The sequence below is a fragment of the Armigeres subalbatus genome, chromosome 2 (genome assembly GCF_024139115.2).
Source record: "Armigeres subalbatus isolate Guangzhou_Male chromosome 2, GZ_Asu_2, whole genome shotgun sequence".
NCBI lineage: Eukaryota > Metazoa > Arthropoda > Insecta > Diptera > Culicidae > Armigeres > Armigeres subalbatus.
The window spans coordinates 263,123,788-263,137,006 of NC_085140.1; the positions used below are offsets into that span (position 1 = coordinate 263,123,788).

The 13,219-nt window shown below is 40.5% G+C and overlaps 1 protein-coding gene across 3 annotated transcripts in view; it reads right to left on the reverse strand.

Moving 5' to 3' along the window:
- Positions 1-5,281: 5,281 nt before the first annotated feature.
- The window catches only part of LOC134212167 (neprilysin-3), a 51,430-nt gene continuing 43,492 nt past the window's right edge, over positions 5,282-13,219 (reverse strand). For all 3 annotated transcript variants that reach the window (XM_062689785.1, XM_062689786.1, XM_062689787.1), the window contains exons 3-5: positions 8,615-9,135; positions 8,138-8,556; positions 5,282-8,079 (exon numbers count right to left, since the gene is read on the reverse strand). In XM_062689785.1, coding sequence (XP_062545769.1) covers positions 6,924-8,079; positions 8,138-8,556; positions 8,615-9,135 — 2,096 coding nt within the window. In that variant the 3' untranslated portion in view covers positions 5,282-6,923. The remainder of the gene's footprint in view (positions 8,080-8,137; positions 8,557-8,614; positions 9,136-13,219) is intronic.

Consider the following 13,219-nt stretch of genomic DNA (forward strand, 5'->3'; position numbering starts at 1 on the left):
TGTATGCAAATATCACTCAATATACATAATAGTTGCATCCGCGATTGTAAAACATATGGAACAAAAATGAGCCAATGATAGATGTGGAAATGAATTGAGAATTGGGTGATGATACTAAGAAGTTGTAATTCATCTCTACTTGTAGTGATTTTTTTATGGAGTACTGACAAATGATTGCAAAATATGATGAGCAACAATGAACATATACTTCTAATGACTGAAACTTTTTTATAACTCGCGGATCCAAAGGAGATCATTATGCATTAGAGCAGCATGGACTATGTCCAAGAGCTTAACGATCTCTCCCCACAGCCTCTGCGAGTTAGGGGGCCTGCCTAGGACGTGGTGGGGTTTAGCGGTGGGCTCTGTTAAACCTCTACAAAAAGCTGCATGTGTCCGCAAGCAGACCCTATCAAAGCGACCGTTTGACAGGGGCCCAAGGAGTGCCAATTATTGAGGCTGTCTTCCGTACCCTAAAACCGTGGCGGGCCTTGTGACACGCTATCCAATCCTGCAATTCAGCTGCTGTATTTCTTCGGCATTTATAAGGCAAATTCTTTGGAATTATCGATGGAAAAAGAAATTGTTGAATATTTTCACGAGAAATATTTGAATTTCCCACCAAAAACTCTTTGAGTTTCCACAAAAAAAATATTTCAATTCTTCAATTCTCTTCTTCTGCTCTTCCAACTGATCGATCCACCTTGCCCGCTGCGCACCTCGCCTTCTTGTGCCCGTCGGATCGTTGTCGAGAACCATTTTCACCGGGTTACTGTCCGACATTCTGGCTACGTGCCCGGTCCACCGCAGTCGTCCGATTTTCGCGGTGTGAACGATGGATGGTTCTCCCAGCAGCTCATGCAACATTCGGCTCCTCCACGTACCGTCCGCCATCAGCACTCCACCATAGATGGTACGCAGCACTTTCCTTTCGAAAACTCCCAGTGCACGTTGGTCCTCCACGAGCATCGTCCAGGTCTCTTGTCCGTAAGGGAGTACCGGTCTAATGAGCGTTTTGTAGATTGTCAGTTTGGTACAGCGGCGAACTTTATTCGATCGGAGCGTCTTGCGGAGTCCAAAGTATGCACGATTTCCAGCCACTATACGTCTCCGAATTTCACTGCTGGTATCATTTTCGGCAGTCACCAGTGAGCCCAAGAACACAAATTCTTCTACCACCTCGCTTTCGTCACCACCGATGCAAACTCGCGGTGGGTGGCTCACATTGTCTTCTCTTGAACCTCTTCCTATCATGTACTTCGTCTTCGACGTGTTGATGACTAGTCCGATCCGCTTGGCTTCCCTCTTCAGTCTGATGTAGGCTTCCTCCATCTTCTCAAAGTTACGTGCCATAATATCTATGTCATCGGCGAATCCAAATAGTTGGACGGACTTATTGAAAATTGCACTCGTGTTAATCCCTGCTCTTCGTATTACCCCTTCCAAAACGATGTTGAATAGCAGACACGAAAGACCATCACCTTGCCATAACCCTATGTGGGTTTCGAAGGGACTCGAGAATGCCCCTGAAACTCGAACTACGCACATCACCCGATCCATCGTCGCTTTGATCAACCGTGTCAGTTTATTCGGAAATCCGTGTTCGTGCATTAGCTGCCATAGATGATCCCGATCGATTGTATCATATGCGGCTTTGAAGTCGATGAATAAATGATGTGTGGGCAAGTTGTATTCGCGGCATTTCTGCAGTACTTGACGAATGGCGAACACCTGGTCCGTGGTGGAGCGTTTGCCCATAAACCCCGCCTGGTACTGCCCCACGAACTCCCTTGCAATTGGTGCTAGTCGACGGCATAAGATTTGGGAGAGTACCTTGTAGGCGGCGTTCAGCAATGTGATTGCGCGGTAGTTGCTACAATCCAGCTTATCGCCCTTTTTGTAGATGGGACACACGGCACCTTCCATCCACTCCTGCGGCAAAACTTCCTCCTCCCAAATCTTGGTAATGACCCAGTACAGCGCTCCAGCCAGTGCCTCACCACCGTGTTTAAATAGCTCTCCTGGTAGTTGGTCAACCCCAGGGGCTTTGTTGTTCTTCAGCCGGTCAACCTCCTCCTGGATTTCCTGGAGATCCGGAGCCGGTAAAATTATGTCCTGCGCGCGTTCTCCCAGGTCCATCACCCTACCGCCATCTTTGTCTGCCACATCGCCATTCAGGTGTTCTTCGTAGTGCTGCCGCCACCTTTGGATCACCTCACGCTCGTTCGTAAGAAGGCTCCCGGTTATGTCCTTACACATATCAGGCTGTGACACGTGGCCCTAATGTGAACGGTTTAACTTCTCATAGAACTTTCGTGTGTTATTAGCGCGGTACAGTTCCTCCGTCTCTTCACGGTCTCGATCTTCCTGCTGGCGCTTTTCCTCCGGAAAATCGAGTTTTGTCTGTTCCGCGCCCGTTTATATCGTGCCTCGTTCGCCCTCGTGCGGTGTTGCAATCTCGCCCATGCTGAATTCTTCTCTTCTACTAACTGCTCACATTCGCCGTCCTACCAGTCGTTTCTCTGATCCTGGGGCACCATGCCAAGTGCAGCGGTTGCGGTGCTACCAATGGCGGATGGAATATCTCTCCAGCCATCTTCAAGAGATGCTGCGCCTAGCTGCTCTTCCGTTGGAAGTGCCACTGTGCGTATTCTTGGGCTAGTCTACCGTCTTGTAGCCGCTCAAATGTTAAGCCGCGACGCCCGACTTCTACGCGTGTTGTACACCGTCGAGAGTTTTGAGCGCAGGCATACTGCAACGAGGTAGTGGTCGGATTCAATATTCGCACTGCGGTAAGTGCGGACGTTCGAGGTGTCGGAGAAGAATTTACCGTCGATTAGAACGTGGTCGATTTGGTGTTCCGTTTCTTGGTTAGGTGATCTCCATGTGGCCTTGTGGACAGGGTTGGTCATTTCTCACACTTCGTCTTGAAATGTGCAGAGATTGTGCAAGTAAAGAGAAGTGTATTGAATCACACTCGAGAGCGTTCATACGTGCGTGTGATTGAAGCCTAGAGAAACATGATCGATAAAGAGTGAGAATATTTTCGAACGTGTGTGGTTTGCTGTTGTGTATAGAAAAGGTCTATGTTTAGGCGTTTACAACAACTTATTTATATGGAAGATTTAGAACACAGCCTAAATGTATGCATTTTGGTAAACAGCTAATTGGCATTTTCCTGTACTCCTTACATTTGTGAGCTTGTGTGATGACGAGTGTGTATGACGCACGCTCTTTAATTCAAAGAGAAAGTGTATTTCTGCACGATACACTCGGATAACAGGTCGAGAAAGAGATTTTACACCTTCCCTTGAATACCCCTCTGAGCAAACCAACCCTCCTTGTGGATATTTTAACGGGGAAAGAAGGTGCTTCGGATTACCATTCCTCGGGAGGCTGCGAAGTTTATGCATCGTTGGCCGTTGTCATTCACTTTAAAGGTTATCAATCGGGAATTTCCCCGAAAAACTTATTGACTTGACATTCTCGGAATTTCGACGAAATTTTGAAAATTGCTGGGTTTTCTACAAATTTGAACCGGCATGAAAAATTATAATTCAGATGCGTGACAAATTTTAAGCAGTGGCGCGCAGATGCAAGTGGCGATGGCGGTGGCGCACACCTCTAGGAGGAGTCAAATTCAACAGAAATGAAATTAATTGGCTTCGAGGCTTTGTTTCAGGAGCTATGAACAGAGGATTGAATTGAATTTCGTTTTGAATTTTTAATTGATATTGTGTTGGATTTTGTTATGTTTGAAATTTTAATATTACTGTAATGTTTACAAGGGATTTGGAAATTCAGCTGAATTGCTGAAAACGTGGTTTATTACCATAATTTTTCCAATACATATGATATTTTATAAAATTTGAAAAAGTCTACGTAGACTTCAAGGGGGTGAGGGAGGGGTTTCGGAAAATTCTACGAAAGTCTATTGTCATTCAGTGTCCAGCCCATACTAAAGCTAACGGGGCAACTCTGTCCATATCATCATACCGATTGTGTATCAAATGTTTATGTCCTGTAACGCGTTTTATCAAATTAGTTGGACCAATAAATTAAGTAAAATAAAATTTGTTTCCGCTGCTAATCTGCTGTAAAAACGACTTGGAAGTCGAGTCAAGTACGACACACTGAAGACGATCTTACTGTTGAGGTCGAAATACGTATCTGTGTGGTGGAATCAGGAGGGTGAAACGTCTGTCATCCGCGGTACAATGGCACTCTAGCCAAGATCGTTTTTGGTACTTCTGTTTTTGGTACCCAGTTTCTGGGTGGTATACCCGAATTCAGCTGCTCATTTTGGGTGACTGGTTCGTACGCAGTTAGTGCTAATTGTCGGCAATTAACTTTTCCTGGCGAAAACTTCGAGCCTTTTGTGTTTGAATGGCTTTTTTTATGTCGAAAAATAGCCCGTCGATACTTCCGAAGCTTTGTTATCATGCATTAAACGAAATTAAAACAAAAACATTGTACGCCATATTGAATGAATGGTGGGTAGGCGTATTAGCCTTCTCTTCAGTCCCCTGGGTGGAATTAAATGGGATGGTGAAAACTCGTCTTATGACAAGTGAAGACATTACACTAAGGACTGTATCGAAAATAAGTTATCCACATCATTTTATTCGAATAAAATCGGATGAATTTTAAAAATTTATTAAAATTTGTCCAGCAATATATGTTAATTCTGTTTGTTAAGTTTTATGAAAAAATATAATACTGAATAAATATTGCACTATTCCAACATTTATTCAAGCTTTTTTCCTGGGCATAAATTGGCGTAAAATTTCCTCGTTTTATAAAATGATTACTTTCTGGTCCAAATTCCGGTCACTTGATTTTGATTTTCTTCCTTTTCCAAGAGGCTAGCGAACGTGCAATATTCCCCAAGCTTGTTGACCATGTTTTTTTACCTTTGGGGGTGGATAGCGAAACGCTTGGTCAAATTATACATCTCGATGCCCTTCTTACGGAGCCATGTGTCCAAAACTCGAATTTCAATATTCCTTTCAATTTGCGATACATCGAAAATAACAAATTTTCAACAAATACACAACTTCTTTTTTGAAACTAAACATATGAATACATCGATTGCAGGGTAAAACAAACCAATGCCTTCATGAGCTTCTGAGTAGTAACACTTTGAAAGTGGATAACTTATTTTCGATACAGTCCTTAAAAAGCTCAAAATAATTTTCTTAACAATCTGTACTTACCTCCATTACAGCAAAAAGGATGCCATGAGGGACTTTTCGGATATATCTACATGAAAACATAGAAGTAAACTTAATGTATCAGTTTATTTATTTTTATTTATTCTCAAATTGTTTCAAATTGTGCTTCCGTTTTCTGAAATGCAATAAATAAATGGAATACAAACGGAAAAAGTACAGGACGTTACATAACTAAATGCTGTAATAACGTATAATTTATACACATATACATTTATGTAATCATTTATATCAGAATTTTTCATACCTTCATATAGGCTGTTCCTGTGAATACTTCGAGATCTGCCATAATCATCCGAAATAAATTAGACATGTAAAATTTGTGTACTGTAAAACTTCTTTTTATGCTGTTCTCCATTTTCACACACAAAATGTGAGAAATGCTAGGGTAAAACGTCCTATCGTTGTGGTATGTCCTAATGTTGCGGTAGTGTTAAAATAGTCCAATCTGGATATAATACTATTAAAAACAATTGTGGGTACGCTAAAACTCTTCGGATTAACGACTAGAACAGCTTTTGTTTGACGAAATTCCGTTCAAAATGATGAAAAATCAACATTTTTCGTTAAAAATTTGAATCCCTTGAGCCTATTATTGCGGTAGTGCTAAGGTCCTATTGTTGCGGTATCGCTCTCCATAAGAATTACATGCAATACCACAACAATAGGACTGACCTTCAAAAAATATCGCAACGATAGGCAACTGCGTCCTGTTATTGCGGTAGTTTGTTTTTATTGTGATAAAAACAAAACAACATAAGTTCAGCACAATTCACGTAATATTTACGAAACTATAGTTAACGAGCATCCTATTCAACTACTACAATGTGGAATTCGACCAACAGGTAATTTTTGAAGAATTTTTGTAATCAATTTTATTTTGAAACGGTGCTTAACCCCTCCATAATAGGTCGTTTTACCCTAATTCTTTTACATTCAAATCTCAAAACAACATACGTTATTTTTACGCTCTAGCTTTTCACGCTTTGCGGCCAAAGAGAAATTTTACAGTACAGTATTTATTCGTTTAAGAATTCAACATCAATTACGTTTTCTCAACAGATTGAACGAAAATAAATTCGCCCACAATCAATGGATTGACGCAACATAACGCGCTCAAATTATTTTGGAAGGTTAACTATAAAGATTGGAAAAATCTTTTATGATGGATACCCTAGAACTTTCTTCACAACAATAAATTTCCTGCACTGCAGTCATTTACTTTGAACGTATCAGATTTTTTGTTCTGGTCTGTAAATCACATTTAGTAACTTTGCAATTTTTTACACTCATACATATTTTCAATTAGCACAGTTTCGATTCTAATCACTAGCTCATTAATACAATAGGACAGAGATTTTTGTCAAGTGATAGGAATATTTGGCATCGCAATTGTTTGATTTCACTTTCAATCAATTAAATCACTACTGGTAAATGCCGATGGCTGGAAGTAGAACTAAAGTGTATGTTTGTACACGAATATAAACTTAGTTTTCTTTTGATACAGCAATTAGAGCAATTTTCCTTTTATCTTCCTAACTGTAAATTGAGGTAACATATAATGATGATAGTTTGACATAATGCTACTATCTGAACATAATTAAAAAATAAAGGTACGAAGTTCCTAGCTCTCCCTTTTCCGCTTTTCATTAAGCTTTGAGCTTCTCCACGATCAACATACTACACAGTCTTTTACCATACTTCGCACTTGTTTATAGGATTCATTCTTGAACCCTGCTGACACTTGAAAGTATCCGAGAATTCCCTCAAATTTGACAGTGATCCTATCACTCGGTACATCGGTGGAGAGTGAGGATCCTTCTCTATCTGCAAAGTAGTCGTTTCGTCAGTCACCGTGGAGCACCAGACCTGAGCGAACGAAACGAAAAATAGCTGCCGATGCGTTAGATTCAAGCCAGGAAGTGGTAATGTATCGGTGTCCGAAGTACTGTATTTTTCATTTTTGATATACGCATGGAAAGCTGCCTTTAGACCCCCATTATCGGCTATGTTTTCTCCCATTGTTTGCTTTCCATTCAGATTCTTACCATTCACTTTGTACGCACTATACTGCTTATTGAAACATTCAGTTTGTTTCTTGAATTTGTCTATTGTTTTGTTATTCCACCATTGATGTAAATTCCCAAATTTATCGTACTCCCTACCCTGATCATCGAAAGCATGAGTCAACTCATGTCCCATTACTACGCCCATGCCACCATAGTTCAAACTTTTAGGATTCTGCATCCCGAAGAATGGAAGCTGCAATATACCCGCTGGAAACACAATCTGGTTCTTGGTCGGTGTGTAGTACGCATTAACAGTGGGAGGGGTCATACCCCATCGAGTCTTATCAACTGGTTGATCTAATTTCTCCAAATTTTTCTTTAAGCTATAGATATTGAAATTTATATTGTTATCAAAATAAGCCTTTGGATCTATATTTAACTCTTGATATTTTTTATCTAGTTCGTCCGGAATTAAGATGTAGTCAGGAAACCCTATCATGTCGGAAATTTTATCGGCCTTTTCGTTAGCTAACTGCCTTGTCTCATTGTCCATCCACGCCAAACTGTCGAGATTATCTTTGAAAGCTGTTCGTACTTCATTGATCATTTCTTCCGCTCGGCTTTTCGATTCGCCGTGGAACACCTCTCGCACGAACATAGCTCCTATGGCGAATCCGAGCACATTTGTTGTGTCACTCACGCAGTATCTCCACGGTTCTTCGCCTCCATCAGAACCAATTAGCGCCTTCCGGAGTCCTTTGTATGCATCTCGAAAAGCTTTCGATAAGCAAGATGTCAGAGTGCGCACCGTTTGCCACACCAAATAGTTATTCAAGATTCTGTGAAATGAAATGAAACTCAAACTAACAATAAAAACCTTTTGCGTATGCTACTTACATTTTCTTGTCGTCAGTAGCATTATACTCTTTAACAAGGGCATTAAGTTTCTCTAAATATTCCGGAGCGTAAACCACTACATTTTCCTTTTCAGTAATTTTCCGCTTCACCAATCGGAATGCTTCATCGAAGTGGTCACGCCAATTGATGAACGGAGCTTTCAACTGCAATGTCTTAACTGGCATAAGATGATACATTTCCTCCTCGTCACGACGCATGTCTTGCGGTGTTGTGATATTGGCCAGTCGGGTTTCAAAGTCAATCACATCTGTCATCTGTCGACGTGCATCGGCTTCATTTGCCCCCAACAGCACTGATACTTTTACCATATAGTCAAGGTAAGCAGTTAAAATTTTAGCATTAGCTGTTTTATTGAGATAATTGTCCCGCGACGGAAGAGTCAATCCACCTTGATCAATCTATTAATTGGTAAAGTTCTTAAGCTGTATCAACAAAACCTTAGCAAACCAAACCTACCTGGATGATATGTTTACTAGAATTACGGTCATCTTCACCAACGGCCCACCCAAACAGACCACCCATGTTGTACTTGATCTGCAGTATCTGCAACGACTTCTGCAGCGACCACTTCTTCACGTCGAACCCAGTGGCATTAGCGGTAATATTCCAGCCGCCAATATTTTTCAACAGCTTGAGCAATGGATCAGCCCCCAATTTTTCCATGGTTTCATCCTCGTCTAAGCAAGATTGGTAGTACAGTTTGGCCTTCTTCTCCGATTTGGACTTGAACTCCGCTTCCGGGCGCTCCAAAACATTCTTAACGACCAACTGATTTTGCTGCTCCAACTTGCCGAACGTTCCCCACATTGACTTACCATCCGGGATGGGATTGTTCTTGATCCACTGGTTGCAGGAGTACCCGTAGAAATCATCGCAAGGATCAACGGTGGAATCAATGGAGTGCAGTATTTCGCTTGCGGCGAAAATGCAATGTTTGTTCAGACACGGCAGTGATACGTCGCCGTCCAAAGAGGCTCCTATTTAGTAAAAGGGAGAAGACAGAATTACATCCGGTACGCTGGGACCGTTACAATGAAATATGGAATAAAATCGACAAATCATTATTTAGGGAAGGGACAATCGTCCTCTAATGGCGGTAAGTATCAACTAGGATGATACTAGATTGAATACAGATTTCAGAAAGTTTAGATTGGATTTGATACCTAGTAAGCAACAAAACTATATTGAGAACCCAGTCACCGTCTGTAGTGTTGTGAGGAGTTGTGCGTATGCAAATGATAGAAACCGCCAAATGTTGAACGGCTAAAATTCTTGTCTATTGTTGAACGCCCATAAGGAATGCACGTGCGTTCAACAATAGGCGAAGAAATTAGCCGTTCAACATTTGGCGAATTACCCTATATCAATTCTTGCTATCAACAAATATATTTCCCATGAGTTTAGCATTATTTTGTAAAAATTGTTTAATATTCTGGTAAAGCTTCTTGTTTGCTGGACGGTAACCATGATAAAGATAAATTCATCGCTTGAGAACGAACCATCTTGTTGATTTAGGGGAACGGTTCGGCACTTCATCTCATAGCTCCCATTTATATCCCATCAAAAACAAAGCAATGAAAAGGAATTTGATTTGTGTTTGATGGGATGGAAATGATTTTTAATTTTTGTGATTTTTTCAGCAGTGAGCACGTATATTAGCAAAAAGAAAAAACGAGATTGGTGCTGTATTTCTTTAAATAGTATAGCTGCTATGTACAGGGTGCGGCAGAAAATAATGCGAAAATGCTTAAATTTGAGTATTTTTTAATTTGAGCAGCTAGTGACTAATTTCTGTTGGAAGCATATTTGTTTATGTGTACTTTCAAATGCTGCACCGAGATATTGTGATTGTTTTATTGCAAATTTCTAAAAATGTACGCAAAACAATTGGTTACTAGTTTGTTGCATGCCCAGAAGACGCCGAATGAGATTACTATGGTGGTAGGATGTCTTCTAGCCACAGTTTATCGCCTTAAAAAGTCTCTGCAGGATGGGTCTAAGCAGCGGAAGCCGGGAAGTGGACGTCTATGCTTTGCACGTATGCCAAACGTGATCAAATCGGCTTGTGGAAAGATTACTCACAACCTGGTGCGTTCCATCAAAAAGATTGCCAAAGAAGGCACCATTTCTGAGAAATCTATGCGAGATCCATTAAAGAAGACTTGTATGTACCTTACAGATCTTGAGTGAAGTGCCACTTGATTACTGACCGGGTATAGGAACTACGAGTGACTCGTACAAAAAGATTGATTTCTTTGTTGAAGAAGGAAAAAAACATAATCCTGTTCTCCGACGCGGAAAACTTTACAGCATCGATGCTGGTGCCAATAGAGATGTCGTAAAATCCCGATTAATCGATTAGTTACTAATCGATTACTCTTGATTCTTGTCGATTATTGAATCGATTAATCATTGTATAGTAATCGATTCAAAATTAATCGATTATCACAACGATGAATCGATTAATCGAAATAATCAATTAATTTTCGACATCCTTATGATGTCGTAAAATTCTGATTAATCGATTAGTAACTAATCGATTACTCACGATTCATCTCGATTATTGAATCGATTAATCGTTGGGTAATAATCGATTCAAAATTAATCGATTATCACAACGATGAATCGATTAATCGAAGTAATCGATTAATTTGCGACATCTCTAGGTGCCAACGGCCGCACGGACCAGTTCATTTCCTCGATAAAAGTTGTGGATGTTTTGGAGAAAATGAAGTTTAAATTCCAAACCTATTCGGCTGAAGTCATGATGTTTCTCTTGATAGTCGCAATGGTTTGAAACTGTCGTTATGTTGGGTGTTGTCCTACGGCATGATGGAGCGCCATGTCACACGTCCAATCGACCCAACAATGGCAAAAGAATAAAATGAAATTTTAATTGAGAGATTTGTGGCAGTCCGGATCTTAATCCGTTGGGTTATACGATTGGGGCATATGTTGAAGCACGAGCATGCAAATCATCGCACCCTTGTATGAAGACCCTAATGTCAGCCCTAACATGCACATGGCAGTCGATGTCGGAGGACTAAGTTCGAAAGAGGTGTTTTACTCCGGCGTCATATTATTGCTATTATTGCTTGGAGCAGTTCAAATGGGATTTGAAAGAAATAGAACCAATTTACGTATTATTTTCTGCCACACCCTGTAGCTGCAAAACTTGCGCCAGACGGATCACTGGATCAATTCTTGGTATACCGTGCGAAGCTATAAGTCCCGTGATTTGGCGAGGAAAACAACCAAAAATACTTCAAGAATCTCTTCCTTAAGTTCCAGGACGCTACAGAAACTGAATGGTGTAATTTTATCCCCTAACTCTTGAGCAATTCTCTGTGAAATCGTAGGTCAATTTATTTTTGTTCTTTATGATTTTCCTGAAATTTTGCATATAAATTCTTTATGAGCATAAAACATAATTTGAATCATTAGTTTGCCATTTTAACTATAGCCTAACTGTTGGCAAGGGCTCAAGCAAAAACACCTTGGACTTTTTCAAAAATAAAAATTAGAGTTTCCATTTCCCGACCATTTTCGTTGTCCCGGGATTCGGGATGAACTTGTTCGTATATCCTGGAAATCCAGGATCAGGATTTTTCGATGTTTCCTTAGAAAACTTATTTTTTATTTAAAAACGATTTTATTCAATGTTCAGGGGTAAAGTTCATATTTTAGAAAGCTCTAAAACAATATTTAATGCAGCGACCTGCATTACTGCATTCTAGCGCCGAGTAAAAATACTCTCAATGAATTGGTGAACTAACATCGTCCCCTATTCAGTATAATTTGGTTAGGCCGAGGAATTTTGTCCTCACCTCACTGTTGGTCAGATTATTTACTATGGAAAACTAAGACTCTGTAAGAAATTTAATGATTGGTAAATTCGGTGACCTTCTCGAATTCCAATTAACCCTTGTGTGGCCGGCTGGGTACCCGGGTACCTTTTTGGAATTCAATTCGCGATATCTAAATGAATTTTCATAGTAGGAGGTTGAAACTCTGTCATATCCTCAATAATGACGGCCAAAATCGATTGTACGGGTTAACTGAAATTTTGATCAAGGAGGGGTGGAGGGCGGGGTTCCGACATTTTTTTACCCTTTAAATGGCCGGCAGGGTACCCGGGTACCCACGAAACTAAAATGCTTATATCTTCGGCAATTTTCAACCGTTTTTAATCGATTTGGGCTCATTCGATTCAGAATTTTGTCCTTTATCATGCTGATTTAGTATTGGACCGGTCCGGTCCCTCAGATCACCAGGCAATCCGAATTTCTACGGACATATCTTGCAAAGATTATACTGATCGTGGATATCGGTAGCTAATCAGCAAAATGGGTATCAAACTTCTTGATATTTCATCAGCAGGCCGATTTTTATTAATTTGGGTCCATCAGACGTGCAGATCTTCAATTGGCCATTCCAGAACAGGTTCCTCGAGGGGTCATAGGTGGCCATGAACAATTTTCAAGGGAACATCAACAATATGGGTATCAAACATCTTGAAATTATTTCCAGCGTGTGTTCTTGACAAGTTGACACCGGAGTGGCCATTTTGGAACAAGTCTCCCGTGTGGGGAAGTTGGGGAGCGGGGGGTTTGTTTGCTCAAGGTTGGACAAAAACATTTCTCATTGGATCCCCAACAATATGGATGTCAAAATTCTTGAAACCTCCACATAAACTGTTGTTTATTATCTTGGTTCCAATCCAACAGATGTGTGAAAATTTGAGTGTCCATTTCGGAACAGGTTCCCAGTGGGGCCAAGAATGGTCATAAACATTTTTCAATGGAACCTAAACAATATGGGCATCAAACTTCTTGAAATGGCCTCAGCAGTTTGTTTCTGATTGTTTTAGAGCCACCAGACGTGCTGACTTTATAGTTTTTATTCCAGGGCAGGTTCCCCGTAGGGTCTTAAATGGCCATAAATACTTGTCAATATAAATAAATATAAATAAAAAAATAGAAAGCTGCAGTTTTTTGTAATCCGTGTGTTGAGAGCAAAATTATTGCAAGGACCACCCTTTGCCACCAGAAGGCAACTAAG